Source organism: Bubalus bubalis, chromosome 21 (assembly GCF_019923935.1).
Source record: "Bubalus bubalis isolate 160015118507 breed Murrah chromosome 21, NDDB_SH_1, whole genome shotgun sequence".
Lineage (NCBI taxonomy): Eukaryota > Metazoa > Chordata > Mammalia > Artiodactyla > Bovidae > Bubalus > Bubalus bubalis.
The window spans coordinates 58837016-58864402 of NC_059177.1; the positions used below are offsets into that span (position 1 = coordinate 58837016).

The 27387-nt window shown below is 57.6% G+C and overlaps 2 protein-coding genes across 7 annotated transcripts in view; one reads left to right on the forward strand and one right to left on the reverse strand.

Moving 5' to 3' along the window:
• CFAP92 (cilia and flagella associated protein 92 (putative)) overlaps window positions 1-2087 on the reverse strand; it is a 37297-nt gene extending 35210 nt beyond the window's left edge. For 4 of the 6 annotated variants that reach the window (XM_044934268.2, XM_044934270.2, XM_044934266.2 and 1 more), the window contains exon 1: window positions 1083-1840. In XM_044934268.2, the coding sequence (XP_044790203.2) occupies window positions 1083-1422 (340 nt within the window). In that variant the 5' untranslated portion in view covers window positions 1423-1840. Of the gene's footprint in view, window positions 1-1082; window positions 1841-1908 lie in introns of those variants that run through there. The other 2 variants (XM_044934269.2, XM_025272442.3) reach the window with 2 other exon arrangements.
• A 5086-nt stretch (window positions 2088-7173) lies between these two features.
• The window catches only part of EFCC1 (EF-hand and coiled-coil domain containing 1), a 33771-nt gene continuing 13557 nt past the window's right edge, over window positions 7174-27387 (forward strand). Inside the window, exons 1-2 of the mRNA XM_044933843.1 lie at window positions 7174-7913; window positions 9343-9626. Coding sequence (XP_044789778.1) covers window positions 7233-7913; window positions 9343-9626 — 965 coding nt within the window. The 5' untranslated portion in view covers window positions 7174-7232. The remainder of the gene's footprint in view (window positions 7914-9342; window positions 9627-27387) is intronic.

The window sequence follows — 27387 nt, forward strand, 5'->3', positions numbered from 1 at the left end:
TTATTTAACTTCTATGCAGAGTACATCATGTGATATGTCGGGCTGGATGAAGCACAAGCTGGAATCAAGAATGCCAGGAGAAATATCAATAACCTCAGATATGCAGATGACATCACCCTTATGGCAGAAAGTGAAGAGGAACTAAAAAGCTTCTTGATGAAAGTGAAAGAGGAGAGTGAAAAAATTGGCTTAAAGCTCAACATTCAGAAAACTAAGATCATGGCATCCGGTCCCATCACTTCATGGGAAATAGATGGAGAAACAAAGGAAACAGTTAAACAGACTTTATTTTGGGGCTCCAAAATCACTGCAGATGGTGACTGGAGCCATGAAATTAAAAGACGCTTGCTCTTTGGAAGGAAAGACCAACCTAGACAGCATATTAAAAAGCAGAGACATTACTTTGCCAACAAAGGTCCGTCTGGTCAAAGTTATGGTTTTTCCAGTGGTCATGTATGGATGTGAGAGTTGGACCCTAAAGAAAACTGAGCACCAAAGAATTTATACTTTTGAACTGTGGTGTTGGAGAAGACTCTTGAGAGTCCCTTGGACTGCAAGGAGATACAACCAGTCCATCCGAAAGGAAATCAGTCCTGAATAGTCACTGGAAGGACTGATGCTGAAGCTGAAACTCCAATCCTTTGGCCACCTGATGCGAAGAACTGACTCATTGGAAAAGACCCTGATGCTGGGAAAGACTGAAGGCAGGAGGAGAAGGGGATGACAGAGGATGAGACGGTTGGATGGCATCACCGACTCAATGGACATGAGTTTGAGTGAACTCCGGGGATGGTGATGGACAGGGAGGCCTGGCGTGCTACAGTCCATGAGGTCGCAAAGAGTCGGACACAACTGAGCACCTGAACTGACTGACCGCACTGAGCCTCCTGGGACTTTGAGAGGATTGAGTCTGTGACACCACTCCCTGCCTGGCCCACAGTGGGCCCTAACAGGACGGTTTCTCTCTGGACCTCTGGTCCTGGCATTGGCCACCCCACTTAGGGGAGCCTCAAACTCGTGGGCAAAGGTCAATGGTGCACCCCTCCCCGCAGAGCGTGTTGGAATTCAGCCCTAATGCTCACCTGAAGTCAGCGGGAAGGCCAGAGAGATGATGAACTTGCAGGGGACCACGTGGGGCACGTCGGAGGTGAAGGCGCTGGCGGGCCTTTCTGGGGACTCGCTGCTGCACCGGTGGTCCGAGTCCAACTCCTGGGCCCAGGCCCTGTCCTTCAGGTACTCGTCGGCTTCACACTCGCTCCCCGACTGGTGAAAGCTGCCCATGGAGGACGCGGGGCCCATGCTGGCCTGGTCCTCGTCCTCCCACTCCCAGGCCTGTAGCGACATGCTGCAGGGAGGTCCAGGCAGCTGCAAGGAAAGGGAGGCGCTGCGGCCGCCCCAGGGCTCCCGAAGGGAAGCCGACATTCCGCGGGGGACCCACCCTCCCCCTCGCGTGCCCTGCTCCGTCCCCAGCGACCAGCCAAGGCCTCGGACACTGCCGGCCACGCAGAGAGAACCCAGTCAAGACTGGAGGAAACACAGAAAATGGTGCCGTCAGTTATCACGAGAACGAGCACAGCCGGGTCCTCCAACTGGCGGCCGCCTTCCCACTCCCAGGTGTCGCTCCTTTCACCAGCGTCCATCGGGGGCCTGAGTCCCATTCCCCAGGAAGCGCAAGGAGGGGTAGGAAGGAAGCCCGCTTTGCTCCCGCAGAGCCCAAGCCCAGTGTGAGCTTGTCATCTGGGGACAGAACGCTTACACCAAGGGGGGCGAGGACCGTCCAGGCCAGACCCGCCCGGGCATGGAGTGCTGGGTTCAGGGCCCAAGCGCCCTCCACGGAGGCCACCGGAAAACGCTGAGGGGCTGCCCAGATGCACTGGGGGCCGGGTGGGTGGGGTGTGTAGGGGGTACCTGCGGCACCTGCTTGGAGACACGCTGGGCAGTCACGTGGGCTCGGACCACGGCCTCGGTAAGCTCCCACAGGCGCTGCACAGCCGCCTCGGCGAGAAGGCTCCTAGGACGCAGTCGGTGCGCCCCGCCGGTAGGGAGGCCCGAGGACCCGCCTCCGAACTAAGGTTGACGGTTGCTAGGAGACGCACGTGGCCCCAGGGCGGGGCTCCCCTCTTGGGGGCGGGGCTCTCCTGGGGGCGGGGCTCCCCGCCTCAGCCGCTGCACAGCCGCCTGGGCGAGATTCCTCAGCTCAGTTCAGTGCAGTTCAGTCGCTCAGTCGTGTCCGACTCTTTGCAACCCCATGAATCGCAGCCCGCCAGGCCTCCCTGTCCATCACCAACTCCCGGAGCTTACTCAAACTCATGTCCATTGAGTCAGTGATGCCATCCAACCGTCTCATCCTCTGTCGTCCCCTTCTCCTCCTGCCTCCAATCTTTCCCACCATCAGGGTCTTTTCCAATGAGTCGGTTCTTTGCATCGGGTGGCCAAAGTATTGGAGCTTCAGCTTCAGCATCAGTCCTTCCAATGAATATTCAGGACTGATTTCCTTTCGGATGGACTGGTTGTATCTCCTTGCAGTCCAAGGGACTCTCAAGAGTCTTCAACACCACAGTTCAAAAGCATCAATTCTTTGGTGCCCAGCTTTCTTTATAGTCCAACTCACATCCATACATGACTACTGGAAAAACCATGGCTTTGACTAGATGGACCTTTGTCAGCAAACTAACGTCTCTGCTTTTTCATATGCTGTCTAGGTCGGTCACACGGTTTGTGGGACCTTATTTCCCTGACCACGGATTGAAGCCGGGCCCCTGGCAGTGGAAGCACCGAGTCTTAGCCACTCACTGGACCACGGGGGAACTCCCTCGGGCCCATTTCTTTTCATGTATTTATTTGTGGCTGTGCTATTGCTGTGTTGCTGCGTGAGCTTTCTGTAGCTGTGGTGAGTGGGGACTGTAGTGCACCAGCTACTCACTGCGCTGGCTTCTCTCGTGGAGCACAGGCTTCAGAGCGCAGACTTCAGTGGTCGCAGCGCTCAGGAGTTGTGGCATGGAGGCTTAGTTGCTCTGAGGCACGTGGGATCCTCCCAGATCAGGGTTCCAACTGTGTCTCCTGCATTGGCAGGCGGAAACTTAACCACTGGACCACCAGGAAAGTCCAGGGCCCATTTTTAATAGACAGAAGTAAAACGATGTCTAAACACTCAGCTAATCCCCCCAACCAAGACTCTTAAAAATGTAAAAGCTTCAACACCAGAATCGACAGCTCTCAGACAATCCCAGATGCTCCAGGGGACTGGGCAGGATGATACACACTTTCTGACAAACAGCCGGAAGACATCAAGGGCTTGTAAAGTGTCCACGCCCCTCAGCTGGGCAATGAGTCGCCCCAGAGACAGAGCCAACTGTTGAAGGTGTTGCTGGAATGGAGAGAGACCACCGCAATGTCCACCTCCTGGGTCAGTCCTAAGCGGGCGCATGGACCAGCCTTCGAGAAGAATGCTGCCCAGGAACGGTAATGATGGCAGAGCCCTTAGCAAGACAGCTGATGTGCAAAGAAAGATCCCGACAGCAGCATCCCAACTCATTTCTTTATGTCAAGTTTAAGGAGGTACAACTGAAACGTCCTGTAAAATTCACCCTTGTAAGTGCTTTGATTGACGTATAACAGTCATGTATTAATAACTTCCACGCCAATGAAGACAGAGAATATCCCGTCACTCCCACAGTTCTTTCATGCCCAAATGCATGGAAAACATCTGAAAACAATGCATCAGAAGAGCTCTGTTCTTCTCTTGTTGGCGCCACGGGGGATGTTTTTGCTTTTGAGCATTTTTCTGGGCTGTTTGAAGACCCTGTGAACAACATACTATTTGGAACGGCTCAGACAATACTGAGCTGACTTCAGAAACAGCGCTTCTCTCCGAGGGCCTCTCCTGCACACAGACACTCGCCCATCCCCCAGCCCAGACAAAAGCGCAGAAGACTTCCGAGTTTGCTCACTTGGAATCTGAAACAAAAACCGGAATGATTTCAGAGGCGCCTGGTAACACAGCCCCACAGACAGACAGGCCTGACAGGCCCCCATTATCACCCCACACTCCCCTGCCCCCGAGGAGCTGCGGGGGGTGGAGGCCAGGCGCCGGCTCCAGGCAAGATATTTAAAGGCTTTGAATACTGACCGCTGAAAGGATTCCCTCCCCAAAAGCAGTCGCCAGCTGCAGGGACAGGGTCATCGGCTCTCAGCATTAACATGAGACTGAGTCAGATTCGTCTTTAAGATGCAGCTCAGAAGTTCAGAGCCAGGTTCCAGACTCAACGTTCTAAAGGCGCACAGCACCCCCTTGGGCAGTGGGACTCCCAGCCTAGAAGTTTCTACGGTCCAGATAGGGGGTCCAACAAATCACCAACATTTGGAATCCCACAGACTCCATCATCCCTGGGCGAAAGGATGCTCCAATTCCAGACATGCCCATGATTTCCTTCTGAAGCAGCGTGTTCACGTCTACAAAAATGTGTTCCAGCAAAACAACGTAACTAGTGCTTACTTAACTCCAGGCCCTGTGTTGGGCATGGGGGCCATACCGGATCTCTGGCCTTGTGAACCTCAGCCCTCGAGGCAGGCCTGCAAATAAATGGCAATGGTTGCTTTTAAAAACACAAATTAAAGGGACTTCCTTGGTGATCCCCTGGTTAAGACACCGCACTTCCACTGCAGGAAGCATGGCTTCGATCCCTGTTTGGGAAACTAAGGTCCTAAATACCTCTTGGCGTGGCCAAAATAAAAAAAGAGAAAAATCAAAATTAAACATTTTAAATCCTCTATAGGCAAAGAAAGCATGTGGAGGGCCACTCACCATACCGCACCCAGAGGCAGCCACGGGGAGGCAGCTGAGATGGGAGCTGGAGGTCATCACTCAGTGTCCCCAACACCAAACCCAGTGGACAGATAGGCACACATCTCTACTCTCATGGCTGACAGCGTCTGTCATACAGGCAAACAGACTGACACGCCAGGCAAGAGAGTCTGTTAGGGGTGCAGAGGGCTCGTCACTGAAGGCCTGGCAGAGGAGATGGCTTTGGCACAAGGGACTTGGAGGTGAGGGGGCAGGCTCTAAGCACCTGGGAGAGGCAGAGGCAAAGGCCCTGAGGTGAGTCAGAAGGACTGCAAGGAGGTCAGTGAGGGAGGCGGTGCAGGAGGCGAGGCCGGGAGGGCACAGGGGCGCGGAGGTGCAGCCAAATACGTGCAAAGGTAAAACGCAGCTGTGATGAAGGTTCTGGGCTCTATAAATATGCCAGAAGCCATTTATTTATATGCCTTAAATGGGTGGACTCTGTGGGCTGTAAATGGTAAAGAAAGTCTTTCCCCCTAAAAAAAAAAAAAGAAAAGACGCAAATACACTGCCCTGTGAAAAAGGAAGGTGTTATAGTGAAAGCCAAATGCCTCCAACCCCTGGAGACAACCACGGAACCTGCCTGTGACCCCTCCGTAGTTTTCTGCGCACTCACACGCACGTCCACACTGAAAAGACTTAGCACCGCTTTGTGCGGGTTCGTTGTGACGTCGGGCTTACGTTGTACACAACGTGCTACAGCTCGCTTTTCCCTCATCCTTGTTTGGTTGTTCATCCCGGGTAGAGCGGTGTCTCCAGTTTCTCACTATCATGAACGACAGAGCAGTGAACACCCTGTGCGTGTGTTTTTCTAAGGTAGAGACCAAGACGTGGAGCTGATGTAAAACGTTTTGTTGTCGTTTAACAATAAAACTAAAAACTGTTGTTTAGTTGCTAAGTCATGTCCATCTCTCTGCAACCCCATGGACTGCAGCCCGTCAGGCTCCTCTGTCCGTGGGATTCTCCAGGCAGGGATACTGGAGTGGGTTGCCATTTCCTCCTCCAGGGGATCTTCCTGACCCAGGGATCGAACCCACGCTGCCTGCATTGGCAGGTGGATTCTTTACCACTGAGCCACCAGGGAACCGCTACTACTTTAATAATTTTTTTAAATGCACATACAAAACATTTTAGGTTGAGAAGGAGCACCTAACTCTTCCTGGCAGAGACACACAGTGGGCAAAGTCGTCAAGAATGGATAGAAATTTGCCCAACTGACAAAGTGTGCACTCTGGGGTACTGCACAGAGGAGACAGACATTGGTGCTTTTTCAAACTCCAGGATTTGACGTCTGAATTCCTCGAGCTGTACATGAGGCCAGATGCTGCTCATCTTAGCCTCGGACAGCTGAAGAAATCTGCTTCTTGTTCCCTCGAGGCTGAAAGACACTTCCCATGGCAGATATCAGACTAGGACATGTCTCCACCTCTCCTGAGCAAAAAAAGAAAAGAAAAGAAAAACTGGAAAGCAGCCTTACTTTACCTGGGAGGCTGACTTTTATCTTCCAGAAAGGTGTTCTAGTGTATCAGAGAAAATGTCTGGCCAGACAGCTACCTGATTGGCTAACCCCCCAGCTCCTTGGTCAACGGTTCTGGTTACAGGGCCAGCTCACCATTATTTGGCACAAAGCGCTGGGAAGAAAGAAGACCTCAGCTTTCCTACCCCGCCTCCGGCCCCAACACACCCAGAGCTTAGAGACCAAGGTTCTGGTTCAGATGGGTTTCTATACACCGGGACCGCCCTAAGTCATCCCCTTCTCCAGGTTGGTTTTCCTCGGCTCATTACCACGCGAGGGCCGTGCCCCAGCCCTGGTGGAGCTAGAAGGCGGTTTGGGGACCCAGTAGGTGACTTGAAGGTGCTTCCTCGCACTTACGGGGGTATGGTGGTCCAGGCGAGCTCGCCGGACTCGCCTGGGTTTCCAACTAGAAGGGTGGAGGGGCGCGTGGGCGTGGGGACACGCCCCCAGCAAGAGAACCAGGCCGCCACCCTCCAGCACCCCCCAGCTTCCATCCCGCACCCACGCCCACCCCCTACCTGGGGCACACTCTGAACAAGGAGGGAGTTGAAAAAGGACAGACCCCGGAGTGGGAAGAGAAGAGGAGGCGCCTGGAACGCCCCGGGAGCGATAAAGGGTCGCCGAGATCGGGAGAGAGGCCATGCGGTGGCAGCCACACGGGGACCTCGAGGCCGCTGGGTCCCCTTCCCCAGCTCCCGCCAAGCCCACCCGGGTAAACACAGCGCCGCCGCTAGACGCCGCCGGCTCCCCTCCAGCCGCCGCTAAGCCCCTCCTTTCGAGAAAGCCGGGGGCCGCCCCTGGAAGTGGTGGGCGGAGGGACCGGAGGAGGGGCGCTCAGCAGCGCTGGAGCCCAGCGGCCCGGGCGCGGAAGCCGGCATGGAAGGCGCGGCGAGTGACCCGTACCGGCGGCCGGCGCGGCGCACGCAGTGGCTCCTGAGCGCCCTGGCGCACCACTACGGGCTGGACCGCGGCGTGGAGAACGAGATCGTGGTGCTGGCCACCGGCCTGGACCAGTATCTGCAGGAGGTCTTCCACCACCTGGACAGCCGAGGGGCCGGCCGCTTGCCCCGCGCCGACTTCCGTGCGCTCTGCGCGGTGCTGGGACTGCGCTTCGAGGGGGCTGCAGCCCCCGGGGAGGCCTCCGGAGATACGGCCGCCGGAGACACGAACTCTGGGGACGTGATATCGGGGGACGCGGCCGCTGGGGAGGCCGCCGAATGCGACGAGGATGCCGAGGAGGAGGCGCGCCTGGCGCTGCGCGCGGAGCCGCCCGAGCTCACCTTCCGCCAGTTCCACGCGCGCCTCTGCGGCTACTTCGGCACCCGCGCCGGGCCCCGTCTGCCCCGCGGCGCTCTGAGCGAGCACATCGAGACGCAGATCCGCCTGCGCCGCCCGCGCCGCCGCCGCCGCCGAGCTGCCCGCCCGCCCGGCCCCGACGGCGGCCCCGAGGGCGAGCGCCTGGCGCGGCTGGAGGAGGAAAACAGCAGTCTGCGCGAGCTGGTGGAGGACCTGCGGGCCGCGCTGCAGAGCAGTGACGCGCGCTGCCTGGCGCTGCAGGTGCGCCCGCGGCCGGGGCGGAAGGGGGTGGGCGGGTAAGGACGGGACTGGAGGGCCGGCGACCGCGGCGGGTTGAGAGCCCTGCCTGGGCAGGAGGGGAGGAGCAGGGGGCAGCCCGCCTGGCTTGAGCCTACTTGCCGTCCAGCCGCTCCACCCCCTCGGGGCCTCTCCCCTACTCACATCGCCCATTCCACCCCCAAACCCCAGTCCCACTGGGGAAACCATCCCCAGCCGTACCTGTCTCCTCTTGCCCTCTGACCAGGCCCGGACGCTTCCAGGAAACCCGGACGGGCTCACATAGGCCTCTAGAGGCTTCCGGGAGGCCTAGGAGATAAGGTGTGAGGAAGACTGTCCCGCTCTTAAGGAGCTCCCTGCCTAACGGGGCCTACCTGCAGCTCTGTGCAGTCGCTCAACAGACATTGCAGAGCCTGCCTCGGGGCCTGGCCTTGTGTCCCCGGTGCTAAATAGTGTCACACCGTGTCACACCCCACAGCGCTGTGGGGGCCAGGTGCCGAGAGAGGCACGGACCCAGGGCAGGCGTCTGCGATTCAGTCAGCAAGCACTTGAGCACCAGCCTTGTGCCAAAGGGGACGACAAGAGGTACGGGATCAGAGGAGACCCAGAATAGCCTCTGAGGGAGCTGCCTGCTCCCCACGCAGCTCGGGCACAGCCCCGAGGGGTAGGGAGAGGCCCAGAAGCGCCCAGGGGTCCAGGAGCAGATTTTAGTGGCCAAGGCAAGGGCCGCGCTCACGGGCATCCCAGAAGCAAAGCCTAGGGTGGGGAGTTACTCTTGTTTTGTGGAGTAAGATCGTCCAGGATCATTCGTTCTTTAAGTCTTTGCTGCTGCTGCTGCTAAGTCACTTCAGTCGTTTCCGACTCTGTGCGACCCTATGGACAGCAGACCTCCAGGCTCCACTGTCCATAGGTTTCTCCAGGCAAGAATATCGGAGTAGGTTGCCATTTTCCTTCTCCCTTCTTTAAGTCTTTACTGAACACCTATTGTGTGCCAGGCCTATTTTAGGCGCCTGAAGGCACAGCAATAAACAGCAGAAGGAAACGTCGCCCTTAAGGAGCCGCTGCCTAGCAGCTAGGCGTGGGGAGGGCCGGGAAGATGCACCTGAGGCCAGACAGAGAGGACCACCTCTGTGGGCTGGAGGCGGAGTGCCCCAAGGGCAGGAGGTGGGTGGAGAAGAGTCTGGGGACTCGTTGGAACCGCGCAAAGAACAGAGCGCGAGCTTCGGACCTCGCTGGCCCGTATCCATTCCCCGGGGGCACCCGTTACCACGGGACGCGAGCTCCCGTTTTAGCAGAGTTAGGGCGAGTGCTAACCGAGCTCACATGGCCCCGGTGGGTTTGCTCGCGCGCTCTGGGCCAGGTCGGGGGCCCGCGCGAGGCGCTCACCGCCCGCCCTGCCGCCCTGTCCCGGCAGGTCGGCCTCTGGAAGAGCCAGGCGGGCGCCCAGGAGGCGGCGCGAGGCGAGCCCGAGGCGGCGGCGCGGGAGCTGCGGCAGGCGCGGGGCGCGCTGGCGGCGGCCGAGGCCCACGCGGGGCGGCTGCGCCGGGGCCAGGCCGAGGTGCGGCGGCGTGCGGAGGAGGCCCGGGCGGCGGTGCTCCGCAGCCTGGGGCGCGTTCGCGAGCTCGAGGCGCTGGCGCGCCAGGTGCCCAGCCTGCAGCGCGGGCTGCGGCGGCTGGAGGGCGAGCTGCGGCGATACAGGTGAGCAGGGGGCTGGGGTCGGGGATCCCCTCCCGTTCTCCAGGGCTTTCCTCCTCCCCACTCGTTCTCATGGTTCCCTGTTGTTCACGTGTTCATGGATCCGCTCATCCATCCATCCATGGGCCGTTCACCCATCACGTCCCCTCATTTGCATATTCATGATGGGCGGGTAATAGGACATGTTTATTCATGTTTGTTTTGACTGATCAGTGCGATACTATGATGGTAACAGCTGCGAGTTCCTGAGCACCTAAGATGGGCCGGCCTCTGAGCACTCAGGTGACTTAACTCACTGAGTCCTCCCAGCCACCAGCCCTGGGAGGCAGGTACCATGATGTCCCCCTTCTCCAGGTGAGGAAACAGACGGGCCGGACCCCTTGTGCTAGCTCCACCAGGGCAGGAGACTGGGCTTGGGACCAAGGTTCAAATCTTGGCAGGACCTCTGACGATGTGACACCTTGGGAAAGTCACTGGCCCCCTCCGAGTCCCGGTTTCCTCTTGGGTGGAATGGAGACTGCGGTTCCTGCCTACCCGCGTGGCTGTGAAGATGCTGTGAGGCCCTGCCTGGCTCATTTAGGTTCTCAGTGAACAGAGCTCCCACCGTTTCAAATTCCAAGGCGCCCGGCGTGCCTCCCACGTGTACTGAGCAGCAGCTCTGTGCAGCAGCTGTGTGAGGCTGCGTGGGGGGGTGGGGGGGGGGGGGCACTGTGAACCAACGTTCTGGAATCCTTGCCCTGACGCGTCACCGGAAGACCTGAGAGAGGAGGAGGGCGCTGGGGGCGGGGTTACCTGGCGAGATGCGAGATGCGAGATGAGCCAGGGACGGGAGGAGGGGAGAGTGCTCCAGAAAACGGAAAGCGCACAGGCAGGAGGGACCTGGGCCCCGGCCAGAAACGAAGAGCAGCTGGAGGCGTGGAGCGGGAGAGGCGGGCAGGGACCGGGCCAACCAAGGTCACGGCGAGGACGTCAGCCTTTCCCTCGGGACAGCATGAAGCCGAGGAGCTGGTCTGGCCCGGACTGGCGGGCGGGGCAGCCAGAAGGGGTGGCTTTGAACCTAGTTCCTCACCGGGTGGACCCTGTCCTTGAGTTCTGAGGTGCTCTCAGTGGGGACACGAAAAAGCATAATGCTGGAGGGAAGAGGCCCACTCTGGGCTAGCCTCCTGCAGCTCCAAATGTTTGGACGGTCACTTCCTGTTTGCAGAGCTGATCAGCTGGGGAGCAGGGCCGGTTGGCTTAAGGCCCGTGTCCAGCCTTGGATCTTTCTCCAAGAAGAGAAATAAAGGGTTTCTTCTTTCTTTTGACCTAAAGTAACTGTCTTTTACAGCATGGTTGTAAAAGTAACTCCAAACACTCATATAGCTCTTTACAGGGCAAAACGTGGATCCACAGCCAATGCATAAGTTAATCATCTCAAGACTGTGCAAGGGAGAGGTTCTGCCCCATCTTATAAACTGTGGGAAGTGAGGTTCTGAGAAGTTAAGTGACATACCCAGGGCCACACAGCCGGAAAGCGGAGAAGGAAGGTCTGTCTGCCCCACCGCCCGTGTTCTTTCTTTATTTCCGCTCACCTTCTCTGCTGTTGGCTCATGGTTACAAGACGGCTGCTGCAGTTCCAGACCCCATGTCTGCTATCCAGACATGAGATGGGCCAGTGACATTGAGGGCAAGAAGGATTTTCTGCTAGTAAGCTTTGCCTTGATATTCAGGGAGAGCCCCCCAACCCCGCTTCTCCCTCTGGAACTTGCACCTCCTTCCACTCGGCCAGAACTGCATCATGTGGCTGCCTCTACCTGCAAGAGAGTCAGGTGATACTGATATCCGAAACAAAACTGGGACTCCTGGTTCTATCCCTGGGTCAGGAAGATCCCCCTGGAAAAGGAAATGGCAACCCACTCCCGTATTCTTGCCTGGAGAATTCCACGGACAGAGGAACCTGGTGGGCTACAGTCCATGGGGTCGCAAGAGTTGGACATGACTTAGCAACCAAACCACCACCTTAGGAAGGGAAAAGAGAGCAGATACTGCGGAGGCTCCAAAGGCTATGCCCAGTGAACGAGGAAACCCAGGGCAGACAGTGGCCCTCCTGTGGTGGTGAGGTGGTGGCTGCCACCTACTTCCCAGCCCCTAAGCCTGGCCCAGCCCCAAAGCAGGCCTCCTCTGTCTGTCTTCTCTAGTCAGAGTTTGCAGATTTGGAGGCTGACGTGCCCCCAACGCTTTCTGTCTTTGAAGAAAGGAAAGGGAAGGGGACAGAACAGCCAAGAACACTGGTCACAAAACCAAGCTCGAGGGACCCAGGACTTAGCTGAGCTTCCCGACTCCATACCAGACTCCTTCTCCTGCAGAGCCCCTCCTCAGGAGGAACTGCTCTGAGTTCTTTCTCGAAGTCAGGCCTTCACCTCCCTTCCCAGGCCTTGCCCTGTCTCTCGGGGAAGCCGCTCCCCTCATCTCTCTGGCGTTGCTGTAACCCCAGCCTGTCCAGTTCTCCCTGTCATGATGGGGATGGCTGCCCTGAGCCCAGCTTTGACAGAAGTCAGGACCCTGGAAGGTCCCCTGATCGCGGTGGGAAGGTGTCCCCTCTCTGCCCCCACCAGGGCCTGACTCTGGGCTGCTTTCTAGACACGTTTCTTAGCTCAGGGCTTCTCACTGCACAGCTGGTGAGAAACTGGGCCCCACACCTTGGGCAGCATCCCGAAGCAGTCAGTGGGGTTTTCTCGCCTCTGTCCTTGGATGAGACGGCCCCTGGATGGGCCCCCTCCTCCTGCAGGGGCCTCCTTGTCTTCACACAGCACCCGGGGTCCCCTGCCCCTGTGCCACCTGGGCCTCAGACCCCCAGTCCTGACCCCTCGGGGGCATTTCAGCTCCACCTCCCACTCCGCACACAAGCCAGGCATTTTACCTTCTAATCTGTGACCTTGGCTCTGCATTCTCCTAAATGGTAAGGTTTTCTCCAGCACTCTGTGTGTTTGAAGATAGACAGGGCGCTTCCCATAGCACCTCCATCCACCGTCTTGACTAGGAACCCAGGAGAACAGACAGGAGGTATTTGAGCCATTGGAGACACTCATGTATTCGTCCCACATTTCCTAACCACCTTCCACGGACAAAGCCCTATGCGGATATGTTGGGCACACAGAAGGGACACGGGCATGCCCACTGCCCTCTGAGGGTCCCTGGGCCCGAGCAGAGCAGGCCATGAACTTGCGCGCGGGGACACACACGTGCTTTGTGCGCAGGGGCCCAAGGGAGCGACCGCTGCTTGCAGAACCATGAGGGACCTGGATCTCACACAGGAATCCCGCACATCAATGCAGTCCACAGCCTCCTGGAGCTCAGCCGGCCAGCCCACCTGCAGAGAAGGACTGCTGGGCCCATCACGGCCCCGTCAACCTCGGGGCTCCTGCTGCCCACAGCTGCCCTCCTCAGGCTCACTCGTCCCAGACAGCAGACTCAGCTCCTCCAAATCCCACAAGACAGTCCCTCCTCCCGGCACACATGTGAGCAGAGCAAGCATGACTGATGATCCTGGGGGGAAGACGCAGGTTACAACGCAGTGATGCAGTTTCACACAGAATGTTTAACACCACGATTTATACGATGTCGTTTAGCCCTCCATCTGGATACAGTGTTTCCCTGTCACTCCTCCCAAGCTATCCCCAAACATTCTCCAGCTTTCTCTCCTCGTCTCTTTCCATCAGCCAGGTCTCTTAATGAGTGCCAGAAAGCCTGACTCGCTTAAAAAAGAAGCTGGCTTTTAAAGTTTAGGCGAGGCCAGCTTCAGGCATGGCTGGATCCAGGTACTCAATGTCACCAGGATACAGAAGCTCTGGGCTTCACTCCCAGGCCTTTGAGGCACTGACATCTACAAAGCTCCAAGTCCAGTAGAAAGAGCATCTCTTGTCTGAGTTAGCCTGCTGAAGTGCCAGGCTGAGCCTCAACGGACCAACTTGGAAGCATGTTCATCCCTGAACCCACCAGGAGCCAGGATCATGTGATGCTCTGACTGGCCAAACTGTGGTGACTGACCTACCGAACTTACACGTACCCACAGTGAACCCTGCCGAACTCTGGGTCTGAGCTCCTCCCAGGAGAATCACAGAAGTGCACGTCCCAGAAATGTTGAATAATACACACCCCAGAGTCAGCTCTTCCAGGCTGCTGAATGCTTCGCGGTGTTTGGGGGCACTCTGCATCCTCCCTGACCTCCCTGTCCTGTGCCTCAAAAGTTGCAGGGAGGATGGGCCAATCAGCCCAATAAGGATGGGCTTATAACCGGTCTCCGGGCCCAGCCCGCAAACCCTGCGAGAAAGCAGGACGGCTTGAGCTTGTTAGACCAGCACCCAGCCCAGGGCCCCGAGGAAGACGGTGAACGAGCAAGTGTCGGGACCAACGGGCGTGTGGACGGACGCAGCCTCGGGAACGTCTCAGCAGCAAGGGCACAGGCGTCCAGTGCCGGGCGAGTGCCAAGCCGTCCCGGGGCCTGACCCTGCCTCCAGCGGAGCCGCCCTCCACTCGGTGACCACGGATTCTCTCGAAGCCTCGAGTCTCAGCCACCCGTCTGCCCGCTGCCCCTGCCCCACGCTGTCGAGGAGAAGCTGGCCCTTTAAGACACCTGGCCGGGCAGCCTGGGGCCGGCACTGCTGGGCAGGGGGAGTGGGGGTGCCCTCCGCCTTCAGAAAGAGACCAAAAAGCCGGCTCAGCTGGAGCTGAAGAAAGGGCCACCCGGCCTCCTTTGTGCTTTGTTGTGTTTGCCGGGAAGGATGAAAAGACCGGGGTGTGGGGTGCAGACGGAGGTTGGCAGGGGCCCGCCCACTGGGCCGCCCTCCACAAAGATGAGGGCTTTGCGGGCCACCGCCTTTCTCCCTCCTGCCCAACCAGGGCAGCTGGGCCGGGGGGGGCGGGGGGGTTGGGGGCAACCTCAGGGGGTCAGGAGGGAGGCAGACAGGTGGGGGGCAGGTGGCAGGGCCGGGGGCCATCTGCGACAGAGGGGGGATGCAGCTCCCAGTATCCTGAGAAACCAGCGTGTGGGTGGCCGCTCGTGGGAACCAAGGCCTTTCCCGGGGACAGTACCCCAGCTCACAAAGGGCCAGGGCTGGCCTGGCGCCTGCCCCACCGGACCACCCCGGGCCGAGCCGCAGAGGGGGTTCAGGGCGGGGGGCAGGCTTGGGAGGCCCAGCCCGGCCTAGACTTGAATCCCAGCTTCCCCAGATGCTTACACGGGCCCTTGAGCTGGTCCCTGCCCTCTGTGAGCCTCCCTTTCCTCGCTGTGAAGTGCGGGTGGGACCCCACGCCCCCAGCTGGGTGTGGGTGATCCCTGAGGTGGGGCAGGGCGGTGCAGGCTGGGGGTGCAGCTCTGGGGCGCTGACCTGTGTGCATCATTCTTGCTGTTGCAAGCGTCCGTATCCTCATCGGTAAAACGGGGATAGAACAGTAACTATTTTGACACCCGCTTCACAGGGAATTTAAAGATAAAGTGCCAATACATAGGAAGCACCTGGAGTGCTGCTGAGCGCTGAGAAGATCCTTGATAAAGTTGGAGATGACTTTTGTATCTGTCCCTTCTCACAGCATCCCCCATAAACAGTAATGGTAATGGGAGTCGGTGCTGTTGACAGGAACCAGAGGCCAGGCCTGGAGAGACTCTGGCCCCGGAGAGCCCGCTGTGTGTAGAGATCTCCACAGGCAGTGGTCAGTGTCCGCTGAGTGTCAGGGGCCTGCCGGAGTTGCAGAGTGTGGACAAGCACAGAGGAGGCATGCGTGATGCTGGCCGGGGCATCTCTGGAGGAAAGCCGTCACTCGAGCTGGGTGCTGAAGGATGAACAGGAGTTTTCTCAGGCCCGGCAGATTCAGGCCACTGTGAGTGCAGACAAAGGCCCGGTGCCTCGAGGGAGCAGAGACAGACTGGCTGGCGGGTGTGAGGTGGGAAGTGGCAGAGAGGGTGCTGGGAGCGCAGGTGGGGATGGTGAAAGGCCCTGAGCGCCGGGCTGAGGCGTGAGGCCTTCGCCCCAGAGAAGGAGCAAGACAAACAGGGAGGAGCGAAGTGGCTGCTCTGAGCTGCACGGCGCCCCTTCAGGCTGTGGAGAGAGATGGGCAGACGGGAGACGCGAGGCGAGGCCGGTGAGGGCGCTGTTTCTGGGTGCAGCGCCCGAGAAGGGACGGGCCACCAGCCCACATCCCGAGGGCTCACCCGGAGCTGGGCAGAGCCTCTCCGGCCTGAGACGCTTCCTCTGCAGGGTAAAACAGACAGGAGAGCGGGAGGTGGCGGAAGCCTGGACAAGGGGAACCTTCCTCTGGGTGGAGGAGCCGGCAAGGGGTCACCCAGAGCGAGTCTTGGTGTCTTCCCGTCACGCTGGGTCGGGGAGCGGGTGTCACCCCGGTGCCAGCAGAGCGCTCCGATGACCCGTGGCTGTCAAGGCACCACGGGCCGGATGCTGAGCCGGGGCCTCGGGGGCCAGGGGAGTGCACACCGTGCCTCGGGACTCACACACGGTCACGTTCACAGTTCACAGTCACAGGCCCTGGGAGCCAAGCTCAGCAAAGCGTCCCACTGGGCACAGGCTGAGGAGGCGGCGGTCAGGTGACCGGCTCCTCCTGACTCCAGGGGTCCTGCTGGAGCACAAGAAGCCCTCAGTGGGCGGTTAAGCCAAAGTGTGAAAGTGTCAGTTGCCCACTCTAGTCCAACTCATGGCGGCCCCATGGACTGTAGCCCGCCAGGCTCCTCTGTCCACGGGATTCTCCAGGCAAGAATCCTGGAGTGGGTTGCCATTTTTTCCTCCAGGGGATCTTCGTGACACAGGGATCAAAGCCAGGTCTCTGCGTTGCAAGCAGATTCTTTACAGTCTGAGCCACCAGGGAGGCCCCAAGTTGGGGGTTATCGGACTGCTTATTTAACTTCTATGCAGAATACATCATGAGAAATGCTGGGCTGGGTAAAGCACAAGCTAGAATCAAGATTGCCAGGAGAAATATCAATAACCTCAGATATGCAGATGACACCACCCTTATGGCAGAAAGTGAAGAAGAATTAAAGAGCCTCTTAATGAAAGTGAAAGAGGAGAGTGAAAAACTGGCTTAAAGCTCAACATTCAGAAAACTAAGATCATGGCACCGAGTCCCAACACTTCATGGGAAATAGATGAGGAAACAATGGAAACAGTGAGAGACTTTATTTCCTTGGGCTCCAAAATCACTACAGATGGTGACTGCAGCCATGAAGTCAAAAGACGCTTGCTCCTTGGAAGAAAAGCATGCCCAACCTAGACAGCATATTAAAAAGCTGAGACGTTACTTTGCCAACAAAGGTCCGTCTGGTCAAAGCTGTGGTTTTTCCAGTGGTCGTGTGATGCATCTTCAGAGATGTCCCTCAGACATGTGGCCTTCACCACACTATTAAAGGCAGAAGGCAGGCGGACATCTGTCCTGTTCTACCCAGAAAAGCAAGGTCTGCCCCCAAAGCCACACGTGCACGGCCAAGTGAGAGTAGCAGCCAGGGCACGGCCCACGGGCAGGGAGCCGGGACGAGCAGAGACAGTGAGCGGGGAGGAGCCAGTGACAGCCTGCTGAGCTGTTTGATGGACGGTGTCCCCCAGAGACGTCTACCCCCAGGCAAATGCGTGTCCCCGGCTGGATTTCCTCAGGGCACAGCCTGGGCCCACACTTCCACTGACAGCCTAGGGTCTGGGTGGTGGGCTCCTGCCAGGAGAAGGGGCTTGATTAAAGCCAATGTATGCAGTAGTCACGTACAGATGTGAGAGCTGAACCATAAAGAAGGTTGAGCCCCGAAGAATGGATGCTTTTGAACTGTGGTGTTGGAGAAGACTCTTGAGAGTCCCTTGGACTGCAAGGAGATCCAACCAGTCCATCCTAAAGGAGATCAGTCCTGGATATTCATTGGAAGGACTGTTGCTGAAGCTGAAACTCTAATACTTTGGCCACCTGATGCGAAGAACTGACTCATTGGAAAAGACACTGATGCTGGGAAAGATTGAGGGTAGGTGGAGAAGGAGATGACAGAAGATTAAATGGTCAGATGGCATCACCAACTCAATGGACATGAGTTTGGGCAAGCTCTGGGAGTTGGTGATGGACAGGGAGGCCTGGTGTGCTGCAGTCCATGGGGTTGCAGAGCCTGACACACTTAGCGACTGAACGACAACAATCTGGGCAGTAAATGTGTCCTTCGGAAAAGGATGGCGATCTGGCCAAGGTCACCCAGGCAGTCAGGGCACAGCCCAGGCGGGACTCAGTCCTCAGGGGCCCAGGAGTCCCGGGCTCTCCTGCTTCCGTCGGGGTGGGGCTCGGGAACAGCCTCAGCTCTGTGCCTCTGGGGTTATGTTGGGATGCTCTGTGGCCCCATGTTCAGGAACCCTGCTTTTCCAGTTGCAGGCCAGGCGGATGGCCTCAGGTATTCAGATGGGTGACAAGCAGACCAGGTCGTTGGTTCCCCAGGCCAGGGGCAGCCTCCCAGGCCCCGGGTGGCCTGACTGCCAGACCAGTCAGTTGCCTTTGGCCGTGACGGTGGTCACGGAGGTGGGGCCCCCACTCCGGCCCCAGCGTCCTCCACTCTGCCCACATGCACACCTCCAGCTGCGCCAGCCTCTCTGTTCCTCACACCCCAAACCTCTCCGTGCCTACTTCAGGAACCCTGAACACGCTGGGGGACTCCTGACAAATTCACATCCATCCAGCCGTCTTAGCTACATCCCATGACGTCTTCAGGGGCCCTGGCCTCTGCTCCGTCATCTCTCATAGCCCCTGGCCTTCCCATCTTTCATTTATTTCTTCCCATCTTCCATTTATTTCTGTCGTGACTTCGCTGGTTCCGGGTGGCCCCGAGGGAGGCAGGCTCCCGCAGGTGGGGCCACTCCACCGCGTGCACCGTTTCCAGCACACACGGTGGCTGCCACACTGCATCTGTCGGATGCACTGCAGAGCAGAATCAACAGCCTGGACTGGAGGGGGTTGCTCGGACACCCGTTTGCACCTGGCCCCCAGTAAAGGCAGCACCCTGCGTTCAGCAGGGGAGCAGAAACAAGGGCCAGTTGAGAAGGGCGCCCTGGCCCCAGCGCTGTCTGCACCTCCACTCTGCGGGCTTTATTTTTAGCTCTTCCTCCTCAGTCCCCCACTGAACCCGTCTTCCTCCTGTTGTTCTGGTGTTTGCACACGCGAGTCTCTGCTTCCTCTGAGCCTTTGCTCAGGAAAGGCAGCCGGCCTGTGAGCCTCTGGGACCTCCGGCTGCCTGGCGCCCCCACTCCTAGCCAGGCCTCGCGTGTCCACTCTGCCCAGGAGCTTCCTGAAGCTTAGGGGCCGCTGGGGTCAGAGGGACGAACACAGGGAGGGAAGCAAATGCGAGTGATGTTTTCCATCCAGCTCAGAAAAATGCTGAATCCGGGGGTGTTCGATGGTCTCCGACTGGACCACCTTGCTGAGCCATTTGGGTACAGCGCAAGCCATTCAAACGCTAACCCACGGTTGCCGTGGGTGTTTTGCAGATGTAATTCAAGTTCATAACCAGTTGCACTGGAGTAAGAGAGACAGATGATCCTGGATTATCTGGGTGAAGCCGATCTAATCACTCGACAGGCCTTTAAGTGAGGCTGAGGGTGTCCCCAAAACAGAGAGGTTCCACTGCATCCAGGGCTCCAGACGCCTGTGAGCCCCTCCTCTGGATTTCAGACTTGCTGGGCTGGTTCCCCAATCACAGGGGCCACTTCCTGGTGGTAGAGCTCTTGAGACAGCTCTGCAGGTACAGACGTGAACATAGGTGGGCGTCCCGTCCTGGCCCGCCTTCTCTGGCTGAGGCCTGGCTCGTGCAGGGGCTGAGGCAGGAGGGACAGAGCCCCGTTTTGGTGCGCTTGTGGCACGAGGCAGCGCGCTGACAGCTTCGCACACACAACCTCGTGTAACCCCCAAGCCACGCTCTGTTTATCACTGACCATACTTTAGGCTGCAAGTAGCAGGAAACTCTGCTCAGAGCGGCTTAAACCACAGGAACACTGGCGCTCCTGCATGAGAAGCCCAAGGGAGAGCAGCTCAGTGATGTTTGCAGGTAACCAATTCTCCATCTTCCGACCCTGTCTGCCTCAGCTTGTCATCTTGGTCTATCAGCAAAGGCCCCTCATGGTCACAGGATGGCTGCCATGGCCTCAGGCATCACTGCCACATCCAGAGACAGAAAAATAACTTCCTCCTTCAACTCCTCTGTTCCCAGAGATTCTCCTGGAAGACATCTTACTTCTCACCGGCAAGGATCACGTCATATGCCTGTTCCTAAACACACCTTTGGCAAAAAGAAGGAATCACCATGATCAGCTTAGACCAATCAGGTCTCCTGTCTGGAGGCACTTGGCCACTTAGTGTCTGACGGAATAACTGAGGTTGTGCCAACGAGGCAGATGGGTGTGCCTGTTTGGTTCGTTGTATTTAGTTTCTATGCAACCGTAACAGATTACCACCAACTTAGGCACTCAAAAACAACATCCATTTATGATCTCACATTCTGCAGGCCAGAAGTCCAGGCAGGCTTGCCTAGTCTCTCTGCCTGGACTCCCACAAGGCCGAAATTAAGGTGCCGCTGACCTGGGACTCAAGAGAAGAATCTGTTTCCAAGCTCACCCAAGGGGTGTTGAATTCAGGTCCTTATGGTTTTACGGCTATAATCCCTGTTCTTTGCTGGCTGTTGGCAGGCGTCGCTCTCCACATACCGCCTCCCGTGGCCCTGCTCATCCTCCAGCCAGCAATGACCCAAGTCCTCACACTTCACGTCTCCCTGACTTCCTCTTCTGCACCAGCCAAGACAGCTTTCTGTTTTTAAACTGTGATGAGGTGGAGATAATACCCAGGCTTAAGATCAGCTGTCCCATATAACGTAACACCATCCCAGGAGCGACACCTCGCTACATTCACAGGTTGCAGGAGTTAGGGTGTGGGGTCTTGGAGGGTCGTTCCTAGAGGACAAGATGTCTCCATGGGAGCAGTATCCCCACCAGAGACATCCTGGACATTCATTCGGAGGGCCTGTTTGTCTCAATGACCAGGTAGGCGGTGTTCCTGGCACTTGATGGGGGTGGGTGGTTTCCAGGGACACAGGCCTTTGGGTAGGTCCCGCACCACCCACCAGGGTTACCTTGTACCCCAAATAGCTTCCAAATGCCCAGCTTGGTGCTCATCCCACGAAAAACATGCTTTTCATTGTAATTGTCTGAGACTACAATCTAACTCTGCTTTACATATAAACACAACTTTTTTTTGTACAATTTTAATACACAGAGTCTTAGAATGCAATGCTGTGTCAATTGAGGAAAGGTTATGTTATGGTTTGTTTGGAATTTTCCAAGGGTTGCTCATCATTTTATAAACACATCACAGATGATAACACTTGTGAAGCTTAACCAGCTGGTACGGAGCTCCTGTGTCCACTTGCATTCGTCACTCCACGTCCCAGGGAGTCTGCATATCTATCTGTCTCTGTGTCCATCTGTCCATCCATCCATCTGAATACCTTTCCCTAGCCCTTATATCGATGCCAAATATAGGGAAAGGGTGTCACGGACATCCGATTGAGTACTACCTTACCTCTCGGAAATTCAAACTAAGCCGTTATTGAATAGGTTTAATCATCTAAAAGTTGTTTATACCTTGACTCTTTACATATTGAAATGTGTACTGTAAAATTCGTTTCTCTCTCCTTTAAATCACAAAGCATCAGTTCAGTTGCTCAGTCATGTCCAGCTCTTTGCGACCCCATGGACTGCTACTGCCAGGCCTCCCTGTCCATCACCAACTCCCGGAGTTTACTCAAACTCATGTCCATCAAGTTGGTGATGCCATCCAACCATCTCATCCTCTGTCATCCCCTTCTCCTCCTGCCTTCAATCTTTCCCAGCATCAGGGTCTTTCCAAATGAGTCAGCTCTTCGCATCAGGCGGCCAAAGGATTGGAGTTTCAGCTTCCCCATCAGTCCTTCCAATGAACACCCAGGACTGATCTCCTTTAGAATGGACTGGTTGGATCTCCTTGAAGTCCAAGGGATTCTCAAGAGTCTTCTCCAACACCACAGTTCAAAACCATCACCCAGAGTTTTTTCAAAGTATATGTAAAGACAGGGTCTATCCCTTATTCAGCTCACTTTGGGATCTTCCAAAATAACCATTATAAAAAGAGGGTGGCAGTTTGTTGAAGGTGGGGTCCTCTGCTGTGAGGGGACAGAATGAGTGGCTGAGGGGCACGGCAAGGGTCTGCCTCCACCAGTGCCCAGATCTCACGATGCTCTGCTCTCCAGGCGTTTGCCAAAGTTCAGACACTCTCCAAGGATCTGTGTCAATTTTTGCCATCTCTGCATCAAACCTGTATTATTCTTCTTTAGTTACTATTTTCCCTTAAATCATCTCACTCTTTTTACTTAATGGATTTGAAGAGATAGCCCCTGGTGGCTTGGGTGGTAAAGAATCTGCCTGCGATGCAGGAGACCCAGTTCAATAACTGGGTCAGGAAGATCCCCTGGAGGAGGAAATGGCAACCCACTCCAGTGTTCTTGCCTGGAGAATCCCAGGGACGGCGGAGCCTGGTGGGCTGCCGTCTATGGGATCGCACCGAGTCAGACACGACTGAAGTGACTTAGCAGCAGCAGCAGACTAAATAATTCAGGTTAAAACCACACACACACACACACACACACACACACACACACACACCTCCTGTTCACCTGAGTCCTGCCTAAGGTCCCCCAGATCACTGAGCAGAAGCAGGACCCCCTGTGTTCAGAAGCGCCGTATTTCATTTCAGGGCCATTGGTGTTTCCTGGCAGATGAACAGGGGATTGAGCTGGGGCCTGAGGGCAGGGGCAGTCTTGGAGGGTCCCACGGTCATGCCAGGGTCCTGGGGCAGGAGACAGATTTGGCAGCTCTGTAGAACCCAGGGAGGGTCCATCCACTGGAGGCCTGGAGCCGGGAGCTGCCAGGACCGGAGGGAGAACTCAGGAACATCTGGCCCTTGTCAGGCCGTGTCGGAGGCCGGGCCCAGGGCCAGAGCTGGCCGCCGCCTCCAGCAGGAGGAAGATGTCTGGGGGGGCTCCGGGTGGTGCGCAGATGTGTGCAGCTGGAGGGGACACTCCGGCAGGACGAGGACTGGGGTCTGCTGGGTGTGAGGGCATGAGGGGACAGCGGGCAGCGAGGGCCTGCCACCCCCCACAAGGGCCTGCTCAGGAGGCGTTCGGCGACTCCTATGGGGTGACCGGCCTCCCTGCAGAAGCGCCCCCAGCCCCTCTGTGTCTCCCCGGGGAGAGCGGCCCGCGTGGGCAGGGGGCATCGCCTGCCAGGGAGGGCCTCCACCAGCCTTTTCAGCCCTGTTGGCTCAGGCCCGGGCTGGATCTGGTGCGTCTCCAGCTGTCCTTAGCAGCGCCAACCTCTCTTTTCAACAAAGAAGCAACGGCCTGGCTCAGAGGCAGACGGAAAACAAGACGGAGCTGCGCAGGCGGCTCTGCGGTCACTCCCTGTGTTTTCCCAGTTACCTCCTGTCTTTGCAAGAGACGCCGGCTTTTCGCTCTGGGTGATAACGTTTCCCGTGAATGGAAATCTGCCTTAGTCAACAGTTCAGCCAGGGACCCCAAGTGCCTTTGGTTAGGGGAGGTTCTGCTCACTCTCTCGCCTGGAGGGTCCAATCCTCCGAGGGCTGGGCAGGGGCTCAGCCGCATCCGCAGGCCTGAGACGGCCCCAGGGTCTGAACGCTGATGCCCTTCTCACTGTCTTTCTGGAACAATCCAAGAGCAGAAGGATGGGAGGAGCTGGAATCCTGTCGGGCGCGGGGCCTGTGCCCCCCTGACCCGCTCTTCCTCTCATCGCCTGACCTGCCGCGAACAGTGTCATTCATCCATGCCCTCATTCATTCATTCATTCATCCGGCAAACCTCAGCTGGCTGCTCCGTCCTGTGCTGGGCCCCTCCAGCGAACACCAACAGTTGCTGAAGACCACGGGAGCCCAGGGCGTCCAGGCGGGGAGGCGAGACGAGAGAGGGGGCAGTGGAGACCAGCCTGGTGGGCTGCACCCAGCGGGCTAAGGGAGCCGCGGGGTCTCCGCAAGCTCCTCCTGCTCTGCACCTCTTGCTCATCTGTGAAATGGCAGGAATGAGCGTAAGTCTTTCTTAGGGCTACTCAGAAGAGTAGATGCTGCTGCTGCTGCTAAGTCGCTTCAGCAGTGTCCGACTCTGTGTGACCCCATAGACAGCAGCCCACCAGGCTCCCCCGTCCCTGGGATTCTCCAGGCAAGAACGCTGGAGTGGGTTGCCATGTCCTTCCCCAGTGCATAAAAGTGAAAAGTGAAAGTGAAGTCCCTCAGTCGTGTCCGACTCTTAGCGACCCCATGGACTGCAGCCTACCAGGCTCCTCCGTCCATGGGATTTTCCAGGCAAGAGTACTGGAGTGGGGTGCCACTGCCTTCTCCAGAAGAGTAGATGAGTTTTTCCATTAAAACATGCAGAGAATACTCACTGCAGTCTATACAACAGGTAAACAGTGAGGACAGGCTGTACACACCAGGGAACTACACTCATAGCCTGTGATGACCTATGATGGAAAAGAAGCTGAGAAAGAACGCGCGCGTGTGTGTGTACACACACATATTCCTCTCCAGGCTTTTCATATTCCTTTCCATTTACACACACACACACACCTGAGTCACTTTGCTATACATCTGAAACTAGCATAATACTGTACATTCACTACACTTCAATTTAAAGTTAAATGTGCATGTCGAAGGGGGAAGAACAGAGCAGGATCCGGTACCCAGTAAGGTGTTGGCAATGCTTATCAAGGATCCAGAGGGCAACCGACCAGAGGGTCAGTGAGTCTGGCCGTGCGTGCCTCGAGGTCACCACCAGCAGCGAGCCGGAGACCAGCCTGGACCTTGGAGGCCCCCCAGTGGATGCTGTGTTAAGGATACTGGCATCCCTTCTCTCGGCTGTAGGAGCCGCTGAACCATTTTGAGGGAGAGAGGGACTGGGTCGGAGCTGTCTTCCAGAAAATGGCCAGGACAGCAAGTGCTGACAGCCTGGGCGTCGGGGGAGAAGCAGACACCCTTCACAGGTCGCAGGTCCCCTCTCTGTGACCTTGGGGCTGGCACCTTCCAGGAAGCCGGAGGTGCAGGTCAGGGGGGCCACAGGTGACCTCTGCCTGCCCCCCAGGTCCGCTCCCCGGACCAGCCCCACGCATCTCGTTCTTATGGGAAGCCCTCGTTAAACCACGGGCCCCGTGGTCCAGTCCCGGGGCCAAGAACTGTCAAGTTTCTAGGCCCAGAATATCCCAGCAAGCTTTCACAAGCTACTGCAGGGAGGGTTTGCAGCCAGTCCATCGAGGGATGCTACACAGACAGGCGCGTCCTCTTAACCCGTCGAGGTGGGAAAGTCAGCAATGCCATTTGCGTCAGCCGGGCACACGCATGGGCTTCCCTGGTGGCTCGGCGGGAAAGAACGCGCCTGCCGATGCAGGAGACGAAGCTCAATCCCTGGGTCAGGAAGATCCCCTGGAGGAGGAAACGGCAACCCACTCCAGTATTCTTGCTGGAGAATCCCATGGACAGAGGAGCCTGGCGGGCTACAGTCCACAGCCTTAGTGTGACCACCCCCTCCCCTGGGCTGGCCTCTCCATATGACCTCCAGGTGGCCAAAGCCAATGGCCACTGCTTGGGGGGCCAAGATGGCGCCCTTCCCTGGGGTGGTGGGGGAACGGGAGGAGCAGATGCAGGAAGACACGGAGGCCTTGGGGATTGCACAGGGCTTCCAGGAGGAGGTGACCAGGCAGCAGCCACAGGGGGGAGGGGCTCATGAGGAAACAGGATCTGAGGGGCCAGGGCTGCAGGCAGGTTTGGAAGCCAGGGTGCTGGCTGACCCCTCGCAGAGCGAGTGTGCACGAGGAAGAGAGAAGAGGTCCTCGGGTTTAGGGTCAGGACGTGGAGGATGAGTGAACGAAAGGGCGCTGGGGAGGACAGGAGCCTCCCGGAAGCCGAGGGCTGGAGGTGTCCAGCCAGGGAGCGGGGTGGCTGACAGGACGTGCGTGGAGCAGGCAGAGAACGAGCTTGGAGGCTCGCTGCTCTGTTCCAAGGTGACGATGGCTCGGCTCGCCCGTGTGACACACGAAGCGGCCTGCGGCTGCAGACGGACCCCACGGAGAGGGGCCAGCCATGCAGGCCGGGAGGGCCAGCTGCTGGACAAGAGGGACACCCCACGTTTCTCCGCAGCCGCGTCTTGCCTCTTGGAAAACTGCAGAGCGTGTCCTGGTCTGTGGTGCTCTCTCTCCCAGCTCTGTCCCTTCTGCTTCCCCTTCCTGACTCTGCTGCATGTGACCTGCAGCCCCCTAACCAGGGTGGCAGCTGGGCTGGGCCACTCCATGTGACCTGCGGCCCCCTAACCAGGGTGGCAGCTGGGCCAGGCCGCTCCAAGCTCGCTGCGCAAGCGTCCCCTGCGCCTGGCGGGGCTGGAGCGTAAACCCAGTTCCTATACTTCTGAGCCGTGTGGCCTGGGCCAGCCACTCTGGGAAATGGGGGTCAGGACGGTCCCTGCCTCCATCCAGGCAGGGTGGTGGGAGGACATGTTCACAGCCCCGGAGCAGCGCCTGGCACCTCGCAGGGATGCTGAGAGATTAGATGCGGTGTTGATGCAGGAAGTCGCCCTTGGAACCAGCTTCAAAGACTGCGGTGTCTGAGGGGATGTGGGGAACGTGGGCCAGCCTCTGCTAGGAAACTGTTCATAAGGGCTGTCCCCACCAGCTCATTTTGCTTGTTGAAGCCCTTAAATAATTTAGGGAAAACAGAGGTTTCTCACAGTGGGAGACTTAGATACTGTCCACTGTTGTTGCTGCTGTTTAGTCGCTCAGTCGTTGTCCCACTCTGCGACCCCCTGGACTGCAGCCTGCCAGGCTCCTCTGTCCATGGGATTCTCCAGGCAAGAACACTGGAGTGGGTTGCCATGCCCTCCTACAGGGGATCTTCCCAACCCAGGGATCGAACCTGTGTCTCCTGCATGGCAGGTGGATTCTTTACCTCTGAGCCACCAGGGAAGCCCATTCCAACGCTATTCAAAATTCTACATATTGAAGCCCCTTACTGTTTACGCACCTTCTCTGCCAGGAAGCTCACCACCTCCCAAGGAAGCCTATTCCGTTCTTGGTCAGCAGTCTTTGTGAGAAAGTGATCCTGTGTCTTCTCTTCTGGCTGTGATCTGCACCTCTGGAGTTGAGAGGGACTGTCCCCTCCCCAGTTAGACCTCAAATGATATGCCCTAAGCTCCAGTTTCTCTCTGAACCAAGAATCTGCATCCAGGGGATCTCACACTGATTGCCACTGAGCACCTCCCCAGCCTTGGCTTGTCCTGGGGGCGCTGAGTGCAGGGTGTCATCAGAGTTAGCGGCTCATTAAACACAGAGTCCCCCCAGTGGCTTCCTGCCCCTCTGCCCACTGGCACAGGGCGAGAACCCAATGGGAGCTGGGAGGACCTCGGAGGGGTCGGCTCCAGGGATCCACCTGCAAAGGGGCCCCAAGTCCCACTGCCAGTCCCTCTGGCAGCGCTGGGGTGGGAACCCAGGACCCCCACCCTCTGGACACAGAGGCTCCTCAGAGGGTTTTGCCTCTAGTCCCATTGGCTAAAATCGCGTCACAAGCCTATGTCTTAGCTGCAAGGGAAGCTGGGTGACTGTCCTCCGTGGAAAGCTTGACTCTGCCGTGCTGGCCATCAGGTAGCGGGCTGGTGGGGTCGGCTGCAGAGACCACCACGGGCTTT